At 37.5% G+C, this 24,083-nt stretch overlaps 2 protein-coding genes across 4 annotated transcripts in view; one reads left to right on the top strand and one right to left on the bottom strand.

Moving 5' to 3' along the window:
- Window positions 1-530: 530 nt before the first annotated feature.
- Window positions 531-2,009, bottom strand: chrm1b (cholinergic receptor, muscarinic 1b; the record flags this gene model as incomplete). Its single annotated transcript, XM_079871330.1, has 1 exon — window positions 531-2,009. The coding sequence occupies one exon, from the start codon at window positions 2,007-2,009 to the stop codon at window positions 531-533; it is 1,479 nt and encodes a 492-aa protein (XP_079727456.1).
- A 5,231-nt stretch (window positions 2,010-7,240) lies between these two features.
- The window catches only part of myo1ca (myosin Ic, paralog a), a 26,763-nt gene continuing 9,920 nt past the window's right edge, over window positions 7,241-24,083 (top strand). Inside the window, exons 1-12 of one of the 3 annotated variants that reach the window (XM_079871328.1) lie at window positions 7,241-7,377; window positions 18,743-18,901; window positions 19,810-19,925; window positions 20,507-20,705; window positions 20,785-20,865; window positions 21,138-21,320; window positions 21,663-21,761; window positions 21,863-21,976; window positions 22,798-22,869; window positions 23,008-23,127; window positions 23,300-23,382; window positions 23,555-23,660. In XM_079871328.1, coding sequence (XP_079727454.1) covers window positions 18,776-18,901; window positions 19,810-19,925; window positions 20,507-20,705; window positions 20,785-20,865; window positions 21,138-21,320; window positions 21,663-21,761; window positions 21,863-21,976; window positions 22,798-22,869; window positions 23,008-23,127; window positions 23,300-23,382; window positions 23,555-23,660 — 1,299 coding nt within the window. In that variant the 5' untranslated portion in view covers window positions 7,241-7,377; window positions 18,743-18,775. Of the gene's footprint in view, window positions 7,378-13,395; window positions 13,777-18,742; window positions 18,902-19,809; window positions 19,926-20,506; window positions 20,706-20,784; window positions 20,866-21,137; window positions 21,321-21,662; window positions 21,762-21,862; window positions 21,977-22,797; window positions 22,870-23,007; window positions 23,128-23,299; window positions 23,383-23,554; window positions 23,661-24,083 lie in introns of those variants that run through there. The other 2 variants (XM_079871326.1, XM_079871327.1) reach the window with 2 other exon arrangements.

Here is a 24,083-nt window from a genome sequence, read left to right as displayed (position 1 = left end):
ACCATTGCTCTAAACATATTTCTGTGTTTATTTACGAAAATATTGACTATTTACAAAATGTATATTCCATGCAAATTTTTAAAAAGTACCATTTAATAAGCACATTGAAAATGACATCAAAATAATTTTTCAGTGGCTGCTGGATGGTTTTCTTTATTTATTCCATCTATACATAATGCAATTCCAAGTGACACACAATTACTTTTGGTCTTTTATCTGATGTGAACAAAGTACAATTACAGCTTTTGATGTAGCCAAAGAGCTATGACCACCAGGTTAAGTAATAACTTCTCATTAGTTTCTGACAAGATTCAAATTCAAGCAGTTTGGCACAATGACAGTATATTGTGTAAAAGCAGAGGCACACACAAATTTAGTTATAAAAGTTGATTCAGGCCTATTCAGAGTTAAAACCAAACCCTATGTTGTTCCTTAGAAAAACTATTGTCTGCCAACTGAAGCACTGTATCCTGATCTTGGATCAATTAAAGGCACCCATACCATGGAATGACAAATGGTAAAGTGAAAAATTACACTGTACAAGACTTATTCTGCCTCACAGAGGCATGGCGATTCCAGCTGTTTGTGTCCCACCTTCGTTTATCTCCACGCCGACAAAGTAGCAGAGCCTTGAAGGTGACCCGGAAGGACTCATTGCAGAGGGCATAGCACATGGGGTTGACAGTGCTGTTTACGTAGCACAGCCAGTATCCCAGCTGCCAGAGTTTTTCAGGAACACAGTATGAAATGGAAGCTAAAACCATGATGTTGTATGGCGTCCACGTGAGGATGAAAGCCAACAAGATGGCGCTTAGCGTCCGGGCTGCTTTTTTTTCTTTAATGATCGCACTGATGCGATGTTTTGCTCTGAGCTGGTGGCAAATACTTTGTTCTGACTTTCTAGGTGTTTTTAAGTGGAACTGTCTGGTGGGATGCCCAGCTGATGAGTTGAATTGTTCTTGCACAGCCTTGCTATCCTCTGATCTACTTTGCAGGTCCTTCAACTTAATTGGTGCTGGATTGGAGGAAGGTGCTTTTGCCTTGTTGTTCTGCTCATGTTCCTCGTCTGTGGAAGAAGACAAGGTGCTATCTTCCTCATCTCCAATGTTCCAGCTGCTGTTGCAACTCTCATGAGCTGACTTCTGCAAAATTGCTGCTGTTTTGTTTCTCGTTGTATTGAAACACCCAACTGACGTTCCTTTGGCAAAGCCTTGTCCCTTTATGGAATTTTCTTCCTTTGAGCGACTCAAGTTGCTCTTGGTACTGGTTTGGTGCATTGATTGTTTGTCCAACCCATCCAGAACACCTGTAGTGCTTTTCACAGACCCAACTAAACTAGCAAGTCCTTTCGCTCTGTTCTCAATTTCCCAATAAATTTGCCAGTACAGAATGATCATGATGCTGACGGGTAGGTAGAATGCAGCGATGGCCGTACCGTATGTTAGTGGAGGTACCTTCAAGAACGGGATGGAACAGGTCTGAGCTTCAGCCCCCGATGGTCGTCCCATCACATGAGGCCAAAACAAGATGGCTGGCCCCCATAGCACAAATGACACCACCCATGCGACAGCGATCAATACCACTGCTGTCTTCGGAGTTCGCTTTGTTCGATAAGTCAGTGGTCGTGTGACTGAGAAATAGCGGTCAAAGCTAATGACCAGCAGGTTCATTACTGAGGCGTTGCTCACTACGTAGTCAAGTGTCAACCACAGATCACAAGCTAAATGTCCCAATGTCCAACGGCCCATGATTATGTATACAGTATATAGGTTCATTGACACCGTACCCAAGATCAAGTCTGCCACTGCTAGACTCAGAAGAAAGTAGTTACTGATAGTCTGTAGCTGACTGTTGACTCGGATGGAGATGACCACCAGGGAGTTGCCCAGGATGGTAATTAAGGAAAGAGGTCCAGTCACAAGCACAATCAGGACCACCTCCCACACCTGATGACCCCCGAGAGGGTCCGTGGTAAGGTTTTTTGCCGGTGAGCTGCAAGTGTGGTTCATGTTCCCTGGGGAGACACAACATCAGATCCTTGAAGGGCCAAATAAATTCTTCAGGGGGAAAACCAGAAAGTGTCTCCTTCATTACTGATTGTGAACACCAGCACTCTGTGACTCTGTTTTCAGGTAAGAAAGACAGAAAAGGTATGTTAAATTTTTAAAGCACCTTCAGTAAGTTCTCAGACCTGTTGAGATTGACTTTGACAGCACTATCATTTTAATTGGTTCTCACTTAATCCTTCTCTTAATTAATAACTAGTTTTACTGTTTACCAGTGAGCCTTGTTCGCCATTGAAGGTTTTAAACCTGAATCTTTACATTTTGCATTCCCTCCATTTTAGTACCAACATTTTGTGGTAAATGTTTAATGATTAGGGCCAAAAGTCTTTTGCCCTCAAACCACATTATTTAAAAAAATAAATAAAAAAAAAATCATGATGTAAAGTTTTTCATTTACTTTATTTTCTCAGTGTATTATATATCTAATATGTGTTGTTTGGACTTATACAGACACATTTGAGTTGACAATGTACTGTATGTATATGACATATGGCTTATGAGCTATATATGATGCCTGTTACTTTTATGCCCGTCTGTTTCAGAACATCATTTCATTTAACACAATTTAGCAAAGCGCAATGAAAAAAATAATTCAACTCTCAGTAATGTTGCTTCCTGCCTGCCGTGTTTACTTTAGTAAGAATTTAAGGACACTGAGTATAACACTATATTTGTATTTAAATAAAATGGATAATGATTCTAGTTTAGGTAATTCTATTGTAAAAAGTATTAAATTCCTGTATTTACATTATTTGTTTTCTTATAAAGAGTTTTTAAACTTCTTTGTCATGTTCATTAAAACTATGCATAAATTGATTGTTTGCTTTCTCTTTGAAGTCAAACGATCTCAAATGAATTGGTTGTTTAAAATGTTTATTAGGCCTTCAAAAGATTCCAGCTCTTTCATGGTGGTAAATTTATTTGCCATATAAAACTTAGTTTCAATTTGAACTTTATGAATGGCGAATGAGTACACAAGTACAGTTCCTCAGTTTCTTTTTGGATTCCCTCATCGTCGTCATATTATATTAATTAGCTGGATACAGTCGTCTACTTTGCTTTCCAGTGAATGTAAATACAGCAATAATTCCCTGTGTTTGACCTGAAACTCTCCAGAAAGTAAGTTTTTATGCATATGATAATTCAATCTAATGACCATTAAATGGTAATATAAGTAGTTGACAATATATTAACATACCAAGTGCATGATAAATAGCCACTTACCTTTTTGGAAACAGCTTTTAAAACTTCTTTTAAAGTAAGATGTGTATTTATCTGTTTTCTCCAGGTGTCCACTGCATGATGATGATGATCATTAACACCTACCATTTGGAATCTACTTTGCACTATTGGATTTGATTATCACAATACTCAAACGACAGCTACATCCACAGGAGTGTTTGACTTGTAATAGAGAATAATCATACCCCACTGGCTCATCCACCTCTTCTGGCTAGAGGTGGCAATGTGTCGTCCTCTTGCTGCAGCGGCGGAAATAGGCGACTGTCATAATACGTGTAAATACTGAATGAGAGTCTGCCAAATGTTCATACTCAAAGCACCGGTGACGATGTGCAGACACCTCTCTCCATGTTTACCTCAAATGAGCTCTGAACACTGATGAGCTAGATGGGATGGTGACCGTTCACCCTCATTTATAAACAAGAAAATGGTGTATTACAACAATTGCGAGCCACACTGTTTTCTCTCTACATGTATGATACTTGATGTACAAATGACCTGGGTTAAATTTCAGTGATGGTTTAATATATGTACACTATGAGGTTTACATTTAGAGTCGGTGAGGTAGCTGTACAATCCACAACCATAATTAAAGAGAAATAAAACAACACAATAATGATAATAATACACATTTCATTTAATTCATTTTTTACTTCCCAGGGTTCTAGGATAGTTTAATTTAGGGATACTTTATCAGTCGGTAAGTCGAAAAACATGTTTTGTTTCTTTTATATAGGGTGAATTAAGGTTAATAGGGACACTTTGCCATAGGTTGATTGGGAAACTTTTTCCCAGTCATCTCAGAGTTCACCCTTACATTTAGTTTGTGGGTTTTATACTCATTTGGATAGAATTCAACTGATAATACAGGTGAGAGGAAATTACTTTATTAAGCCTGTTCATTGTACACTTAGCAAACAGTCTATCTGCTTGTTTTATGTCAAATAAATTTGCAATTCACAGTTTTTGTTTTCACAATTTTTAATTTCCTCTGTTATCATTTTATGTGACGCTCTGTGAGTGATTCAGTACATGTAGAAGTGTGTGTGTTTGCCTTTATAGACTTATTACAGACCAAAACACCTTTGTAGTTAATCAGTAATCATCTCTTTCTCACACCCCAGTCACTTCTGCAGATTAGAGGAGAGTGAGGTAAGATTTACTACATTTAATTAAGGTGCTCTTGGTGAGGAGAAATGAGACAGTGGTAAAACTAAGACGCATTTATAACACTGAGCCACCTGTTGTCAATTGAATAAATAAAAACAAAATTAAGATTTAATTTTTTATATCAATTAACCATTAAGAAACATGTTTAATATTGATAGTGTTGTGATGTTTTACATTTTGATTAAGTGAAGAATTTCGAAAAGCGAGCAAGGTTTAGGAATAAAAAAAATAAAAAAATCAATTTCTTTAACTTTTGTAACGGGTCTCCATATGTATCTGTTCACCATTCCAACCAGGAATGAAGGAAAGTATGATGTGTCGCTTCCTCCTTGCAGTTTCCTGGCTTTGTAAGCGTGCTATGTCTTTTACTAGCAACAACTGACATTTGTGGAACATAAAAAATAATGCATATTTTCCCTTGAAAAAAGTAACTCATTTTACCTGGCAAGTAGTTTGTTCACTATTAGTCATCGACTTCTTTTTTCTTTCTTCATTGTAAGGTAAATAAAAATATTATGTATGAGAAAGATACATTTTAAAAGCTGAACCACTGGCACCGATTTTGGGAAAAGTGCCTTTTTAAGTGATTCTAGGTAATTATTAATTAGGTATTTTATTATGTTCACACTATTTTACCTTCAATTTTACTTTGACATGCAAAGAGCACAGAAAATGTTTACCAAATCCCAAATCAGCTACAGTATCTGGTAACTTAAAAATTGTGCACTGCTCCACAAGTTAACCACCGTTTCATCTCACTCTCCCCTGTGTATTAATGAAACTTTTTCTTTTCTTAGTATTTTTAAAGAAATGTGTATTTAATGTATTTCCAATGAAGACTAAAAGATGCCTACTTGTAGTCTGGGTAAATGACAATAAAGGTCTGCTGCTGGAAGTGTGCAAGACCATAAGAACATTGCAAGGAAGACATGAGAGCAAAAGGGAAAGGTAAAAATAAATGTAAATAAACGTATGCTTAGGATGTCTGTGTTTTGTCTCGTAAAACAGGCTCGACAGTTGTGAGGCAGGTCTCGCAAACTAAAAATTATACAGTGTTTCCATTAGTTTTTAATTGGTTGTCACATGCACAATGCACATTACAAGGGTAAGAAAAACTGTTTTGGAGGGGGATATGGATGTCACTATATGTGTTTTCTCACTTGTGTGGTTGGTGCTTCATGCTTGTATATCCCCCCCCCCCCCCAAAAAAAACAACTGCTTTTTGAATGAATAATGATCAAATGAGAAAGCGTATAGTATAGGCTACCTGTTCTGATTCATCACATACACAACTTACAAGCCAAGCAGCACGCCACCAATCTTTGTGTGTTGGCAAATGTTCAGGCCATCAGATTATTCATTGCAGTGCTTTTGGGAGGCGCCATGAACCATTATGATTAAACCCCGCCAGACCTGAATTTTTTTCACTGAGCAAAACTCCTTGCCAACTCACGTGTCCACTGGACACCACGACTGAAGCAACATAAAAAATCTTATATTTTAACCATACTACAGTTTAATCATATGTGAAGTAGCGTTGACAATATACATACTGTAATAATGAGCAATGCAATAAGAATGTAGAAAAAAGGTAAGATGATAAAATGTAGTCTCAAACTTGTTTAATTCTTGTTAAATTTTGTTTGTTGCAGTGTGTGTGTGGGTGTGTGTTTTGATAAATATATGATTGTGTGCATATAGCATCAAGGCATCAGTGTGTGTTGTATGCACTCATTTCACATTCACTGTTGAAAGGAAAACAGTTTATGGTCATATTAACATGTTTCTTGTTTTTGACTGGCATGTCTCTTAGGTGTTGTGGACTAGTGCATCTTTGAGCCTACATTCAGTGTGAGTAAAATATTTAAGTAGGATACTGTTAAAATCAGATACTCTAATAACTGGTTAATAATGTCAGTCAAGACAGACAAATAATAATCATATTAAGATATAAAATCATAATAATAAAAATTAATTTCACAACCCTGCACACAACTACGTTATGCGGTTCCTGATCCTGATATCCATTGCGATTCCTGTTTTACAGCTTTAAAAGATCTTCAAATTAACTTTGAATATTATCACTTGATTCTATTAAGAATAGGTGATGAGGCTACCATAAACATAAATTAGAACATAAAATGTAAAAAGTGGGCTTACTCCTGCCTAGTAGTTATAGAAGCCATATAACACACACACACACACACACACGCACACAGGATCTGAAGGGGTTAAAAAAACACTGCGCTGCAAAATCCAGCCACAGACAGCAGGGGGCGCTAGACTCTTTCTCCACACGATGAGACTTCCCAAATGATTTTTTTTTATTGTTTTGCTGTCCTCGATATGTAGCCTATTATATACTGTAGTAAGAAGTGCATAACTCAATATGTGTATTTTCATTTCTACATTTTTTTATAAACCATTGCTCTCTGAACATTAACGGAACGTTTGAGTCCTTAAAATGTTCTGGGGCGCCAGAGGGGCTGGACCGAAAATGGAAAACCATCTGAGAAAACAATTTTATGGGGTGTGTGCGCGACCATCGGCATTTTCCCATTGTTTTAACCGCTCACATGCGGGACAGGAATTCCACAACGGCTCCCGCCCATGGTGACATTAGTCGTGTTCGTAGTAGGCTATATTGAAATGGCTCATTAACAAGGTATTTTGTTTCTGCTTGTCTTCTATCCCCTTTCATCTATTTAGCCAGTTATGTGCTCGAGCCACAGGTGGGCTGTGCTTTCTACACCTGTCTGGAATGACATGTGATGCCCGTGAAGCATCACTGAAGCGAAGCGGACCGTGCGCGCGCCCTCTCTGCATAGCGCGACCGTGACCTTTGGGAAACTTGACTTGAGGCTGCTGTGCTATTGAATCCAGTTCAGAACTCTTACAGGTAAGACAGATGCCTACTAATTTTAGATTTTTCTTTTGAGTGCTCGCTGAATTTGATTAATTCTACCATTTTTAACAAAACTTAGTAGCTTGTAGTTTGGCGGCTGTCAGTTTAAAGTCTCTCACTGTGTCTCTGCGGCCCGTTAGTTTATTTCTAAGAGTCTTGTGGCAAAAGTTATTAGGACTAAAAAGTAATTAGGCTACACCTCGATTGAATTAGGTTAGATTATGTTTCACCAATACTTTGCATGCTCAAATGCTTCTTGTTTCATTCAAGAAATGTTAGGCTACTTATGAATAAATAAATAAGAATCCTAATATTTTAAACTGCAATGCGTTTCTTCACCTTCAGGCATTTGTATGTCCTAGGGACTGATTCTGATTGAAACCTTTTTTTTTTTTTTTTGTTATGTGAATGTTACATTTAAACTGTCATGCAAACTTTTTATTTATTTTGCTTCAACCCTTTAGTGAAATAATCATAAACTGTTTCGATATTTATTTTTTGATATTTATAATTATATTTATATATAGCCTATTTTCAAACATTGACTATCCCACAGTTGTGGCAGGATTTCCAACAAAATGAACAATTTTACATCCATATTCTTTGTTTTTTTTTCTCAAAATAATGTAGGATTTAATTAAATTTTTTTTTTTTTACCAAGGATGCAGCAGTATTAGCGAAGAAAATGCATTTAGGATACATAACATGCTATTTGAAATGTGGTGATAATTGTCTAACAATTCACAAACATGTTTGAAGAAACACCCATATGACTATTCATACCCTCCCACCTCATTTCAGAACAAACAAATGTTCATAGTGATCTATAAAGTATAATCATTTACATGTTAATATACACACAATTTACATTGCTTCAATCAATAATGTACCCCATTACCTCTAGTGAACTGTTACAAAACTGTCTTCTAGATCTCAGTGTTTCAAAGTGTGACCTCTGTTGCATTATTATGTGTTTGCAGCCTAAACTAAGCTTCAGTGATTACATTACACATATGTGTTCTTGTCTCAGTTTCAATCTACTTCTCTCATATTTCTTTTCCCCATCATAACTGGTCTAATGATTTTTAAATTAACATCCCAAATTATTCTTATAGCATTGACTATCGTGACAATGGAAACGGTAGGTATGCCAATGGTGTGTGACACTTTCTCAGTTGTTTTATGATTTGTATCCTGGTAACTGCATAAAGCATCTCTGAATGGGGGTTTTCATCAAAACTTCAAAACTAGAACTAATTCCAAATGTTTTAAATATTTTAAGTGTGATACAAGGGATTGCATAGTTTGTTGAGCAAGTTCACAGTATTTGCCTAATAACAAAAGCAGAACCCTATCAAATATATAAGTCAAACTAATGTGTGCACTTTCAAATGTAATATGAATATTGCATTCGAACATGGGAAGTATTATTAACAATGTCCTTCTTTTATTGTCAGAGAAAGCAGGTTTCTCCATCACATGTGCAGTTTAATGGAATGTAGCACTTTTGCAACTCTTGCAACAGAGTATTTCTGCATTGCTCTGTTCAAAGCCTATGATATTACCAGGGGTCATGTCTTCATTCCCAAATAATAGAAGTCTCATGTTGAGACAGAGTGGAATGCATTGTAATTGGCTCCATGAAGCAGTCACAGCAGGGAGCATTTGTAAAAAAGCATTGATACTTATCCATGTGTGATTGGTCAAGTAGAAGAAGAAATTAAATATTGTTCTCTTGCTTTGGAGAAATTCTTCTTGCAATCATGATCAGCCGTAGTGATTTGACAAATAACATTATTTAGAGTAAGGAATTTGTTAAGGTGTTTCTGGGATTGAAGCTGTTCGAAACAAACTGTACAAAGACTTGATCAAGAATCCAACAGCTCAACAGTGTAGTTCACCCAAATTAAAATTCTGTCATCATTTACTCACCCTCATGTTGTTCCAAACCTATATGACTTTCTTGTGGATCTCAGAGATGTCTCAGTGGTTTTTTTTTTTTTTTTGTCCATACAAAACAACGATCTGACTTTCATTATTTGGACAAAAACAGTTGAAGCATTCTTTGAAATATCTTCTTTTGTATCATGCAGGTTTGGAACGACATGGGATGAACTATTCCTAGAGCATGTAGTATCTTTAAATAGCAAGGGGACTAAAATAATATACTGGCAATTATTAAATATAGTCATGTGCTTCTAAGAACATCCACAAAAATTTGCAAATGCAATTTCTTGAAAAAACAAATCTACTCAAGTTGACTATTTCCATTACAGCATGTGGTCTTGTGGTCAGTTCAAATAAAGACAGATCCCAACCTTTGCCTTTATTTTGTTTCGCCTGTATTTCTGTCATCCGTACAGTGAGTCTAAAATTGATTCAACGAACATACAAATATGCCATGTTTGCTCAGAGATGCTTTCAGTTAAAAGTGTGATGAACACTTAAATAAGTTCTAGAAGATTTCTGTGTGTGTTTTATGTGTGTCAGCGTGTTGAGGTCTGTTTTTCAAGTGATCAGTGATGTGATGATTCAGGTGGTCAGTACAGGATGTTTGTGCATGTGTACATGTTTGCTTTTAAGTGAAAGACACAATTATGTAGAGAGGGGAAATGCCAAACCATGCTGAAGCAAAAACAAGACAGCAGTTCTGAAGTGAACCTACAGTGCACACACAAACTGTTTGTTTATGTGTGAGTTTGAAAGGGCATTGCATGAGCCTGAAGGGGGTTGGCATGAGTTTGTCTTTATCATGTGTTCATCACCAGATTAATTATGTACTAGATGTGTGTGGGCGTGTTTATGTGTGTTTGTTGTCTGCTTCCATGGTTACCATGTCCATCACTGCTCCATGTTTTCTATGTCTGATGCGATGAATAATTCATTTAGCTCTTCAGATGGCAATATGCATGATCGGCTAATTGATATCCATGAGTAGTTTTGCATTTAAATTTGAATAGGACATTTTGAAAGTGCATACCCTCTGTATACTTATTATAAGTGGCACGCTGGATTGATTAAAATCTGATCTTCCTGTTTCCCTCCTGCTTTCCACGAGCCTATAAACATAATGAATGAGATTGTAGGCTACATCAGGCCTCCTCTATAAGCCAAGTGTTTCCAGTTGTATGATGGTTTGGCTAAACGCAGGCAGTCAGCAAGTCTGGAATGATTTTCTAAATAGACAAAAGGAGAACAGAGGGAGAATTCTTGAAACCTGATCTTGTTTTATTCCCCATGTTTTTAAGCAATGTTACACTTGCAGTTGCAGTCTCACTCTAGTACTGAACATCAGCATGGCTTTAATTTGGCCACTGGTAATCACAGCTGTACCTATACTTCTGCATACAGTACAACAACTGTGTGATGAAAGTGTGATATCAATTAAATATCAAAGAAAATAAGTTCATATGAGTCATTTACATCCAGAATTTGCCCAGCTAGGTCATGTTTTTCTTTGCTAGTGGATTACACGATTGCTTCCGCTTTTGGCCTCAGTGGCCATCGCAACTTCCAGTGCAGAACAATGCATGGCATGGTTTTATTTCAGTTAGCCTAATAGCTGGTTTGATTTGCATTGAGAGATGATCTTATGGAAAGTACTCCATGCCAATCTCTAGGTATGGTGAAGGCTATGTGATGATGTGGGGCTATTTTAATTCCAAAGGCCAAGGGAACTTTATCAGGATGCATAGTATCCTGGATCCATGAAGTAACTGGCCTTTAAAAATCAAAATCTGCCTGCCTCTATGGGAATTTAACACAGGGGTGTCCAAACTTATGCACCCTGTATTTTAAGGAAGAACATTTATTTATTTACGATACATTATTCATTCACAAAGAAAATTGGTGTCCTTAAAGGTTGGATTTTTCCTATTTTTTTTAATTAATGCATTAAGTTCAATTTCCAAAAGATGATTTTTTATTCCTCTTTTTAGTCAACTTTAGCATGGGTGTCTAAACTTATGCATAGCACTGTATATAAAATATAAACAATGTGTTACTTTAATTTTATGCTTAATTTTAAAGCATAAAATTATATATATATATATATTAGGGCTGTCAAACGATTAATCGCGATTAATCGCATCCAAAATAAAAGTTTGTTTTTACATAATATATGTGTGTGTATGGAGTATAATTATTTTCTATATATAAATACACACACATGCATATATATTTAAGAAAAATTTGTTATTTATATATAAAATATTTATATATAATATAAATTATATATAATATAAATATATATACACAGTATATACATGCAAATATTTCTTAAATATATACATGCATGTGTGTGTATTTATATATAGAAAATAATTATACACCGTACACACACATATATTATGTAAAAACAAACTTTTATTTTGGATGCGATTAATCGTTTGACAGCCCTAATATATATAAGCATTACTATGTAGGCAGTAGGTCTGCATAGAGTCCATTAAAACAGTTCCAAACGAATTATCAGTCTTTGCATGTTGCTTAGAATAGAACACAGTTGTGACTGGAGTACAGCAATTCCCTTCCTGGAAATCCAGAGTTCTCGCGAGAGCACAAGTTGAATTTGCTCAGCAAGTTTACTCTGGCGTCGAGTAATGATGCTCATTAAATATGCCCTTGTATCCTAGCTGCACCACAAAGTCATTAGTAAACATTGCAAGATGGCGATGGATGAACACCAGTTGTTTGAAATGGCTTCTGCCGCTACAATGAACGAGTTAGGCTTGGCTTTTTATCTAAAAGAGGAACCGAAGACGGCGCTCGAATCGTTCCTTTGCAAGAAGGACGTTTTTGCTGTTTTGCTGACCGGATACGGCAAGAGTCTACCAGTTAGCTCCGCTGGTAGCTAAGCGGAAAGGCTAAGCTAAGCGGTAGTACTGTAGCTATGGGTCTTGTTGTGATTAGTCGTAGTGTTATCCAGTTGCATGCAGTGAGATTTTCAAATGCATGCTTGGTGCCGCCCCTCGAGCTGGCCGATTTTCATTAGTCAATGCCAGACCCGTAATCTTTCAGATTTAGGTCTGGATTTCCAGGCTAGCAATTCCCTGCTAAAAATGTTCTTTGAGTACTCTTTAATCCACTTTAGTTCCCCCCTTCCTGTTCTCTGCCCACTCTGAACCTGGAGTGTGAGAAAACACAGAGAAAACTCTGCAGATACTTGCACTAAAAACACTGAAAAGTCCCAGTGCTGTTGTAGTCTATATCAGCACTCTGTGAGCACTGCTTGTCCAATGTAACTGGTAAAAAATGAGCTTTTGAAAGGCTTTGTTGTGTTTGCATTGTTTCTGTGCTTCATCTGTTTGTCATTTTAAGAGAGAGAGAAAACAGGCAAAAAAATAGAGACAAATAGTCTTTTGCTGACGAATGATATTTGTGCAACTGACAGCTATTCAGTGATCATTTGTTACGAATGTGCCTGAGCGTGTGAGGAAAAAGAGGGAGGGACTGAAGAGGGAAAGAGCGAAAGGGAGGGTAGAGAAAAACAAATGTTTTGAGGTTGAATATGTGACGTTTCTTTTGCTCATTTTAATCGCCTATAGTCAGGTTTTCATGTCGTGTCAGCAATCAGAGGTTAGACTATTTTTCCTGACTCTCTCTCACTGTTTATTTGCTTCATACTACCACGAGTTTGTTTGTGCAAAAGTTGAATGGGAAACCCTTTTTCTCTTCCCTTAGTAAGGGATGACTCAGCCCTGCTTTTTTTCTGTGTGCAAAGGGAAAGAGAAGGATGGCAGATGGTGGAAATAGAAACTAAGAGATCCTACTGAAAACAGGAAAAAGTGAGGGAGAGTCTGACATGGATTGACTTACAAAGTAAAGCAAGAAAGTCTGATAACAGGAAAGAGAGAGAGTTAGAGAGTTAGAGAGTACGAGAGTGAGAGAGCGAGAGAGAGAGAGAGAGAGAGAGAGAGAGAGAGAGAGAGAGAGAGAGAGAGAGAGAGAGAGAATTTTGTTTGTGAAGTTTTTAAAGTGGTCTTTTGACTAATCATCTGTGGGTGGGGCTTTGGGTGTGGGAGATTGTCATCAAAGTTTCCCCTTCATCGACTTCTAGAGCAACAGAGAAGAGAACGAATTCATTTGTTTTAGTTAGAGAGCGAGGAGAAGAGAGCTCTATTACTGTGCAAGTGTAGCAGATGGACCGTGAGCATGTATGAAAATGGATGTGCGTGTGCTTCAGTATATGACAGGGTAGATTTTGGAGTGTCACATGACGAACCAAGAGGAACTACCTGCAAATGTGATAAGATGCACACACAGACGTGTCAGACACACCCTGAAGATTATTAGTGCATAAACACCAGGAGTGAGGGATTCCCTTAAAGAGCAAGAGAGCGAGAGAGAGAGAGAGAGAGAAAAAGAGGAAGAAGGATGAAGTACCGCCGCAGGGTAAGACTTCTTGTTTTAATTACATCTGTCTATGTGGGTGTGTCGTGTAGGTCTCTATTCCTGTGTTCAAACAGTGATGTTTTAGTTCATAAAGATGAAAACCAATGTCGCACTTGGTATTTTCGGTGTATATAAGTGGTGGATTACAAACATATTTTTCTGATTGAGTGAGTGCAGAGGATTTGTTATTGATTTGCCACTCCTTTATGCACAGCATGTCATGCATAGCTATGGTGACACATATCTTTCCTACGAGGCCAGTCTGCCTATCTTATTGTCCTAGCTAGAGATCAGTCATATGGGCTGCAGAGCATAAAACGGCCCTTATATGGAAGAGCTGGAGACATATAAACTCAAGAGCCCAGTGAAACGGCTCAGTGCCAGATTATACAGCAAAGCTGTAGTACACCTCCCTCAGGGAGTACAGTACCCACATTCTCAGCTGTAGGAATGGTGTCCACAGGCTGCTGCTTTTGAAATATAATCTAGAGCACTCAAACTTAATCAGAATTCTTTGTTGGATAGACAATGTGTGACACAAACATGGGAACTTGTGATTTGAGTCACACAAGCAACTTGAGATCTGTTTTGCATCCTGTGCTTCCGTCTTGTTGCAGATGTGAAAGGGGTCTAAAATGTTTTGTGATCCACACTGTAAAAAATCCAACTTACGTTTTGTATGACAAACTCAGTTTTTAAAGTTTATTTAACTATTTAACATGAAAAAAGTTGAGAAAAGTTGAGATAACTCAAACACGTAAGTTGAGAAAACTCAAAAATGTCCTGCAGCTGGTTGCCTTAAACTTTTAAGTTTTCTCAACTTTTTTTTTTTTTTTACAGTGCAGTCACTCAAAGTTTCTTTGGAGGCAGTCGAAAATGCATGTGGCCATATTGTATTTGTAGTGTAATGCTAATCTGTCCTGATGCATCCTAAGCAGCAACTAAGGACCATCTACTCAATCAATCAACATTTTTTATTTGTATACATTTTTATACATTTTTAAGTTTATTAATATGACCACTGTAAAAAAAAAAAAAAAAAAAAAAAAAAAAAAATCTGAAGTTGAGAAACATCAAAAATTTGAGGCAGCCAGCTTCAGGACTTTGAATACACTCAACTTATGAAAAAAATGTTGTATAAACTTAATTAAAATTGGTCTGTACTTTCACCAAACATAATATAATAAATTCTATAAACTCAAAATAATGTTTTTTACTTCTGGAAGGCCAGCAAGCTTGCATTTTAAGTTAAGATGAGCATTAACTTTACATAAATATGTAGAACTTTTGTAGTTTGCCAGCCTAACTTGTGTATCAAAGAGTTACTTTCTACACCATTACAAGTTGTTAAACTCATTGAAATGGAAGAAACTTCACCGAAGAGAAAATAATCACTTAAAGGGGGGGTGAAATGCTCATTTTCACTCAATCTCCTGTTAATCTTGAGTACCTATAGAGTAGTATTGCATCCTTCATATCTCCAAAAAGTCTTTAGTTTTTATTATATTTATAAAAGAAAGATAGGCTGTACCGAGTCTTTCCGGAAAAAAACGAGCGGCTGGAGGCGGGCCCTGTGGGCGAAGCTAAAGCTGTGCTAACGCGCCGAGCTAGTAACAACACACAGAGACAATAGAAGCAGTTTTACTCACCGAACCTTTATCATTGTGACTGCTCGATCCTTAAGCATTAGACGATCTGCAAATCCGTCGATCTGGGCTTTGTTTATAAAACAATCATCGTCGAAATGCAGGGAACAAACAGTCTTACACAACTCCGTTTATGCTCAGGAAAAACAAACTCCATCCACTGGTGCCTTAACGCCGGGTTCTTTGGGAATCTGTGCAGGGTTGTCTTGCCCTGGCAACCAAAAACACACTTCTTTGGTGACATTGGCTTCCCAAAAGCCGGGCAGGGCGCTTTGATGGCGAACTGCTTTCGCTCTCTTGCTCTGGTCTACGAGTGCGCGCGCGCCCGCGATCTTACCGGAGAAGTGCCCTTAGGACCCATATAAGGAAATTCCGTTACATCTGACGTCACACATACCCATACTCGAAAAAAACTTTCCGAAACTTGTGACAAACCGGAAGGACAATTTTTGGCACAGAAATACTCCTTCAAACGTACAATTTAATTTTTGAAACTTTGTCCATGTTTAGCATGGGAATCCAACTCTTTAACAGTGTAAAAAACTCAGTATGCATGAAATAGCATTTCACCCCCCCTTTAAACATAACTTTTAAAACAAAATATAATCAAAAACACTACATAGAGCTAAAACATCTATCAATTCTGAATATCAAATATTTATCTTAAGTCCTTATGCTTTGACCAAAACCATAAGTTTTCAAGTGCATCACCAGTGAGCAAATTGAGCTTGCTTAATAGCCTCACCACCAAACATGACATTGTAGGTTCTTGCTGTGTAGTGTTTAGTATTTTACATGGTTCATAATAAATGGCATAAAAGTTAGCTTTAAAATACCATTTGTCTGATAGAAAATGGAAGTTGGAATTTTTACATTAATTGATACTCTATTGTAGAAAGTGATGGATGCAGTCATGAATTTAGAGATGAAACCTAAACGGGTGTAAACAGTAATGTGTCTTGGCTGACCACTTGTGATTCGATTAACGGGACGGATGTTAATACCAGGTGTAAACAGGCTCAGATCCACAAGGAGGCCTGTGATTGTGAGCTTGGCCCTCCCTTCCAGACCTCCCACTCCCTTTTTTTACTGCAACTAAGCTGGAGCCGAGCCTGGGTGTAAACAGGACCTGAGATAAATAGAATGGCAAAAAAGATCCTGAAACTGCATGTAGCATACACTTTGTTTGTGGTCATTCGTTTTTATCTGCTGCTCAGCTCTGTGTTGCCATCTTCAGTTGGTTCCTTAATATTGCTCCATTAAAAGTTGCTTTCTCTAATAATCATTGCCACCCATCAGCTCTGCATCTTTGAGCAGACCTGGTCAATACATTCCTCCAGCTGAATAGTTTGTGGTATCTGTCTACTTGAAGTCTTTGTTGTGATATCCATGTTGTTTTTATAGAAAGGTCCTAGAAGAAATCCTTCATTCAGGCAAAAACAGAGAGCCTGAGCTGTTGGAGCAATCCTCACTTTTGTCTCAGCAACAGCTTGCATTGAGCCCCTTTTTAGTCATGCAGCCTTAAACTCCAGCAGCTTGGAATCTGTATTTTTTATCTGTTGCAACATTTCTCTCATGTCGAACATGCATATCAGTATTTTGTCCATGTTTATCGATGGTATTCAGTTGACTAGTTCTGGGTGCCTATAGAGGGTGCAGCAGGATAAGACATTTTTGAAGTCCACTTTTACGCTCCGTTTCCAACAGTTAAAATAACAAATAAATGCAGACTCCAAGAGCACCACACAATATATGTTTGAATATACCATCTGGATTCTCAAAATTGATCGGGTGAATGCCCGTTTTAAACAGCCTATTGTACACGCAAGTTAATCTGCATTCTAAACTAATGCAAGTAGGGCTAGCTGCATTCTGCGGTGGACATCCAACTCCGTCCACATCCAAGTGTGACGTCAGAAGCCGGAAACCCGATTTGTTGTATGTAGGTTTCCGATTTTTAGGTGTAAAGGTAGGTTTTGAGGGTTTTTTGGTGCAATCTGTTATAAAAAAGAAGAAAGAATTAGGTGTGAGGGTTGATGCTGCCTTCATGTGCTGTCAGAAATTTCCTCTTGACTTGAGAGGGCGTTAATGTCCAATTTTTTACCTATAGGAAACTAGTATTTACGATAATTCCGATAGCACGTGAAGGAGGCATAAGTCTTCTCTATGCTTCTTCCTGTTTCAAAGTTAATGAGGAAGCACAATTTTTAGAACCGAGAAATCATGAGGGACACAATGAGGAGAGGAATTCATTTTAGGGACAGATATCATTATCTGCTGGAGCTTGTTTTTGAGTGTGTACAGTATGTTTGCATCCCAGTGTGAAGTGTACATAAGAACACAAAAAACAAACACACACAAGACTACGAGAACAATGGTTTAAGAATGGCAAAAGGAAAGATTTAAAAAGTGCAGGTGTCTTATCTGGTGAGTCGTTAAAATCTTGTTAGGCATTTTAGGCGACCCTTATCGCTGATTCATTGGAAAAGAATCTGTGGAACAACAGTGGAGCAGATCCAAGGAAAGTGAACATCCACTCACACTCCCTGCAGGTTATTGTTCTAGCATGAGCTTCCACAGGTGACCTTCCTGCCTCTCTCGCAAACACACACACAAACACAATCTTTCCTCACTCCAAAGACACACTTCCTCAAACACTTAAAGTCTTGTCAGATTTTCCACTGGATTCACATGCAGAGGTACCAGTACTAACTCTGAAAAACAGACAACTGTGTTTGTGTGTCAGGAACCAATGCCAAATAGTTTCATGGCACCCTTACTTAGGGAATTTGTACTTGCATGAATGTGTGTGATTTGTCTTTTGTTGAGTGTTGTGCTTATTTCTGACATTTGCTGTGTATATCTGTGGTATTTACTTCTAAACAGGTCCATAGGGAATCTCCACACTTTTTTTGTGTGCATTTTTGCACTGATTTTGAGGAAAATCTGCAGAATTCTGTGAAAATTGGTTAAAATATAAAAATAAAATGTGTAGTACTAGATTCTTAGTTTAAATGGTTAACTAATTACCCAAAGCATTTAATAAACAAAAACACAAGGGGCGGGGATGTGTAAAATTTTGTGATTGACGTACATTCCAATTCTGCGAAAATCTGTGGAACTTTCTTCTAAATTTTTGCGGCCACAGATTCCAAGTGGGCCCGGTTAAATGTCTATATATACACACTCTCAGTTCCTGTACTGTGACTCTGCCGTGTGTAAGTGTTTGTATCAGTGTTCTTTTTGTGTTTTTTCACTTTCTATCTCATTTATTTATTCTCTCTCTCTCTCTCTCTCTCTCTCTCTCTCTCTCTCTCTAGGCAGTTGATGTAGAGGGGGGTGTACGGTTAGTGATGGAGAGCACTCTTTCTGCAAGAGATCGGGTCGGTGTCCAGGACTTCCTGCTCTTGGAGAACTACAACAGTGAAGCTGCTTTCATTGAAAACCTGCGCCGACGGTACAGAGAGGGCCTCATTTATGTAAGACATACACAAGCACCAGCTTAACTACACTTACACGGAATATGCTAAATATGACAATGTACATAGTATAGTATAATTATATATTATATTATAATAATGCTATTTAAACGTTTATGGTCAGTAATATTTTTTAGATGTATTTATTTATTCAGAAATGACACATCTAATTCAAATAAATTATGTTCTCATGAACTTTTTATTCATCAAAAAATCCCCCCCCAAAAAAAACGTGTGATGGTTTTCAAAAAAGAAATTAAGCAGCAAAGCTGTTTTCAACATTGATAATATGTTCAACATTGATCACAACCAACACAGTCTCACCCCCAAACGTCACATACTGACGCGTCTTGACCAAACGGCAATATACGACGAAAAGGGTACCCCTAAAACGTCCGTATGTGACTATTCGGGTTATGGGTAGGTTTAGGTATGCGTTAGGGTACCGCTAAGAGGCGCTGCTGGTGCGCTTATGTCTTCGTCTCATATGGACGTTTTAGGGGTAGGCTACCCTTTTCGTCGTATATTGCCGTTTGGTCAAGACGCGTCAGTATGTGACATTTTGGGGTGAGACCGGGCTGTCACAACATATTAGGACGATTTATGAAGGATCATGTGACACTGAAGACTGGAGTAATGATGCTGAAAATTCACATTTGCGATCACTGGAATAAATTACATTTTAAAATATAAAATTCAAATAGAAAACAGTTATTTTGTTACAGTATTTCACAATATTACGTATTTTTGATCAAATAAATGCAGACTTAGTGAGCAAGAGAGACACGTTTTTAAAACTTAAATCTTACTGAACATTTGAACAGTAGTTTACATTAACAATGTGGTTTTCTGCTTTCATCCACCTTTCTTTTTCTCTTTCTGCTTCTTTGTCTGTCTCTCTTTATAAGACGTACATTGGGTCAGTGCTGGTGTCAGTGAATCCTTACAGAGAGTTGGAGATTTACTCCAAACAGAATATGGAGCGCCACAGAGGAGTCAATTTCTATGAGATCTCACCTCACATGTGAGTGTTAAGTGTGTATGTGTGTGTGTTTGTGTGTCATGGCCATGAGAATCCCTGAGAACATTCCGCCAATTCTCTTAGTATGACTCACTTTCCTGGAGATTCCGGAGACTGGACCATACATACAACTTTCCACTTCCACACACATTCACACGCACACACACCCACAGACTCATTATAAGAAGCGTAAAATACTTCCCCACACCCATGCTATTCCAAGCAGTTTGATATATTTAGCTAGCTTTGAGGCTAATGCTAATGTACTCCTAAAAATTCACTTTTTTTCACTCAGATTCAAGCAAGTAGCAATTCATGGTTCATGGCTGTAACTAAAACCTACTGGCTATTTAAAGAAAGGTGTTCAATGATGTGTCCCACATATATCTTCAGTTTCAACAGAAAATGTCAATACAATAAAAACAAACTCTGCTCGTCAAACAATTTTATGGTGTTTACAAGCATTACGTTTTTACACACATGAATAATAGTTTATGGCTTTGAAACACGTAATTCTTAACTGTAACTGGTTTTATTAGGCTATCTGTGATTTAAACAGTCTTTATCTGTCTGTGTGACTTCAGTTTTGCCCTGGCGGATAATTCATACCGTGCACTGCGAACTGAGAGAAGAGATCAGTGTATTCTCATTTCGGGAGAGAGTGGCGCTGGAAAGACTGAGGCCTCCAAAAAAATACTTCAGTACTACACACACATCTGTCCCACTCGCAACAACACACACACTATCCGAGAGAGACTGTTGCAGTCCAACCCGGTACTGGAGGTAAGCACACACAAACACTGTAAGGATCCTCTGTAGTCTACTCAGCATGCTAAATGTCAGTCTCACTCTGTCACAACAGGCTTTTGGGAATGCTAAAACTCTCCGGAATGACAACTCGAGCCGTTTTGGGAAATACATGGACATTCAGTTTGACTATAAGGTAAATGAAACCCATTTCTACCTTAAAGACCACAACCGTTTGCTGAAATCCAGCCCAAATCTACTGGTCTTATTTTGGATGCATGTGTTTTGAAACTACTCTGACTACACTTTGGCTACGTTCACACTTGTGAAAGACCAATGATGAAAATATTTAATATTTCAGCAGATATTTGCGCATTTTCAGATTATTGTCATAGGCTTATACACAAAACAAAGTTATTCCTCCTTTGTGCACCATTATAAAAAAAATCTGTTTCTGTCTTTTTTCAGGGCGCTCCAATCGGAGGTCACATTCTGAATTACCTGTTAGAGAAATCCCGTGTGGCCCATCAGACCCATGGTGAGAGAAACTTCCACATCTTCTATCAGCTGCTGGAGGGTGGAGAGGACCCACTTTTGAAGAGACTTGGTTTGGAGAAAACCAACCCACAACATTATCATTATCTAGTTAAGGTGTGTTTATGCTAAATGTATGTATATACTGTATGTCAGTGAAAGAGAGCAGATTTGTTTACCGTTATCAAGCCCATGGCCATTGTTTGCATGTTTGTGGTGTGTTTGTTTTTTGTATGTGACACATACTCTCTCTCTCTCTCTCTCTCTCTCTCTCTATATATATATATATATATATACTCTATATATACTCTATATATAAGTCTATATATATACACTCTCAGTTCCTGTACTGTGACTCTGCCGTGTCTAAGTGTTTGTATCAGTGTTCTTTTTGTGTTTTTTCACTTTCTATCTCCCTTTCTCTCTCTCTCTCTCTCTCTCTCTTTCTCTTTCTGTCAGGGTAACTGTCCACGGGTGAGCTCTATCAGTGATAAGAACAGTTGGAAAGTTGTGAGAAACGCTCTCACCATCATTGGCTTTCATGAGGAGGAGATACAGGTGAACAGAGCACCACACACACACAGACACACACCCTTTGGACATTAAAGATCTTCTGTCACAGTCAGGACACACACTCACAAAGTCCTTCTCCTCTGAAGGAGCTGATGGAGATTGTGGCCTGTGTTTTACATCTGGGTAACATACAGTTTGGTGAGGATGAGGAGGGAGAAACACACATTACCACTGAACCACAACTGCAATATCTGTCCCAGGTGAGCTCGGAGTACTTATACTTGAAGTCCTGTCTCAAGTGATATCTCGATATCTGTCTGAACTTTACACCTGTTTCTGGGGAATTAGATACCAGTCTCATTAAAGTCACTTGTCTCAGGTTGGTTGTGTGCTATTGTGTGAAGAACAGTGTCCTGGGGTTGTTGGGATGCATATTTTTAAAAGCTTAAATGCGATTTAGGTCTCCATTTCAGATACAGATGTCAGGTTAATTAGAGGAGACCTGGACCATTAAAAAGTTTTTCTCATTTTAACTCACAGACTACTGCAAGTTTATATGTGCCAAAACTACTGTACCAGTAATAGAATGAACATAAAGTACTACTAAATGTAATTAGAAAGACCAGATTATGACATATGGTTGTTGGAGGTAATTGTAAAACCTGAAAAATAAATGATATAAATCCACAGTATTTGAAATAAGAGTATGCTTCAAAGTTCTAATAATAATGTTTTAATGCATAATATAATAATTAAAATAATGCATTATTGGTGAGTCATAAACTGATTAGTATTCATAATACATTTTAAAGATACGATTTTTCTATTCAGTCATACAAGTAGTATTACAATTCCTCCTGACCTCACAGACAATAAATTTTCGAATGGCAGCTGTACCAGCTTGAGTGACAGCATCTGACTGAAACCTTGAGATAAAATAGGTATTAGTTTGAATTCAAAGGCAATATGAAAATTCCCCCTTGTCTCTCCTACTCATGTTTGCTCAAGCTTGTAATGTGCTTGATGTCCTACAAACAGAAAAAAAAAATAAGGCACATTCCCTGTGTTTTTGTATCAACAGCTGCTGGGTGTGGACGGGTCAGTCCTGAAAGAAGCTCTTACTCACAAGAAAATTGTTGCCAAAGGGGAGGAGGTAATATCACAATATCTCTGTCTGTTCTGTCTCTCTTTCAGATTTCAAAATACTTGATCTTTGATAATCTCCACATGCATTTGGTCCATTAGTAGATGCCGTGTGTACACAGTTGTTTTTATGTGTGTTTGATTTCAGATGATTAGTCCCTTGAGTTTAGAACAGGCGCTTTCTGCTCGGGACTCAATGGCTAAAGCCATATATGGTCGTGCCTTTACCTGGCTTGTCCAGAAGTTAAACCAGTCACTGGCCTTTAAGGTGTGTTCTTCCTTTCTGTTGATGAGGACTGTCCTTGCTTTACTTTAGTGGGCTTATTTGTCTGAATGTCATCTTGCATGTACTGGATATGAACTGGAGCTTAGTGTGCTTTTTTGTTTTTTGATGCGTCCTCTAGTGGAGTGATTTTTAAGATTTTTTTTTTTTTTTACAGGATGAAGTCTACTACTCCAGTAAATGTTCTTCTATTATTGGTTTGCTGGACATATATGGATTTGAGGTCTTTCAACACAACAGGTGTATTTCCCATTTTTTGACTTTTAGAACTTTGCTGAAGAACTTAGGAAAAAGATCATTTTTTAATAGTTTCATGCATCATTCAAAACATATCACATAAGAAAATGTGAAAAGAAATGAGAGTGAAAGAAAGAAAGAATTAATCAGGACATTCATCTCTTTTTCTCTGTAGTTTTGAGCAGTTCTGCATCAATTACTGTAATGAGAAACTGCAGCAGCTGTTTATTGAGCTCACACTGAAAAGTGAACAGGAGGAGTACGAGGCAGAGGGGGTCGTGGTGAGTGTGATGGAGGAAAATAATACAAAAAATTGCGAGAAAATATTTCTAACATTTCTATTAATAACTTTTATTAATTAAGCAAGTGCATGGGGTGTCTTCTGTTATGGGCAGCTAACACCTTTGTTTAGATTTATGTTCTATTCAGTTGTATATTATTATTTTATTATTATTATCAATCCTGCAAAATGTCTAAGTAATTTCTCTAAATGAATAGAATGTTTTATTTCTGTAAACGTGAAACAAACCATACACTACAGTTCAAATATTTGGTGTCAGTAAGAATTTTTGAAAGAAATGAATACTTTTCTTCAGCAAGGATAAGTAAAATTGTTCAAAAGTGACATTTATAATGTTATAATTTTTTTTAAATTTCAAATACATGATGTTCTTTTTAAGCTTTGTATCAATCAAAGATTCATG

The sequence above is a fragment of the Squalius cephalus genome (assembly GCF_949319135.1).
Source record: "Squalius cephalus genome assembly, chromosome: 5".
In the NCBI taxonomy this organism is placed as follows: Eukaryota; Metazoa; Chordata; class Actinopteri; order Cypriniformes; family Leuciscidae; genus Squalius; species Squalius cephalus.
The sequence above is the reverse complement of the archived record's forward strand: the minus strand, read 5'-3'. Positions and strand labels throughout refer to the sequence as shown.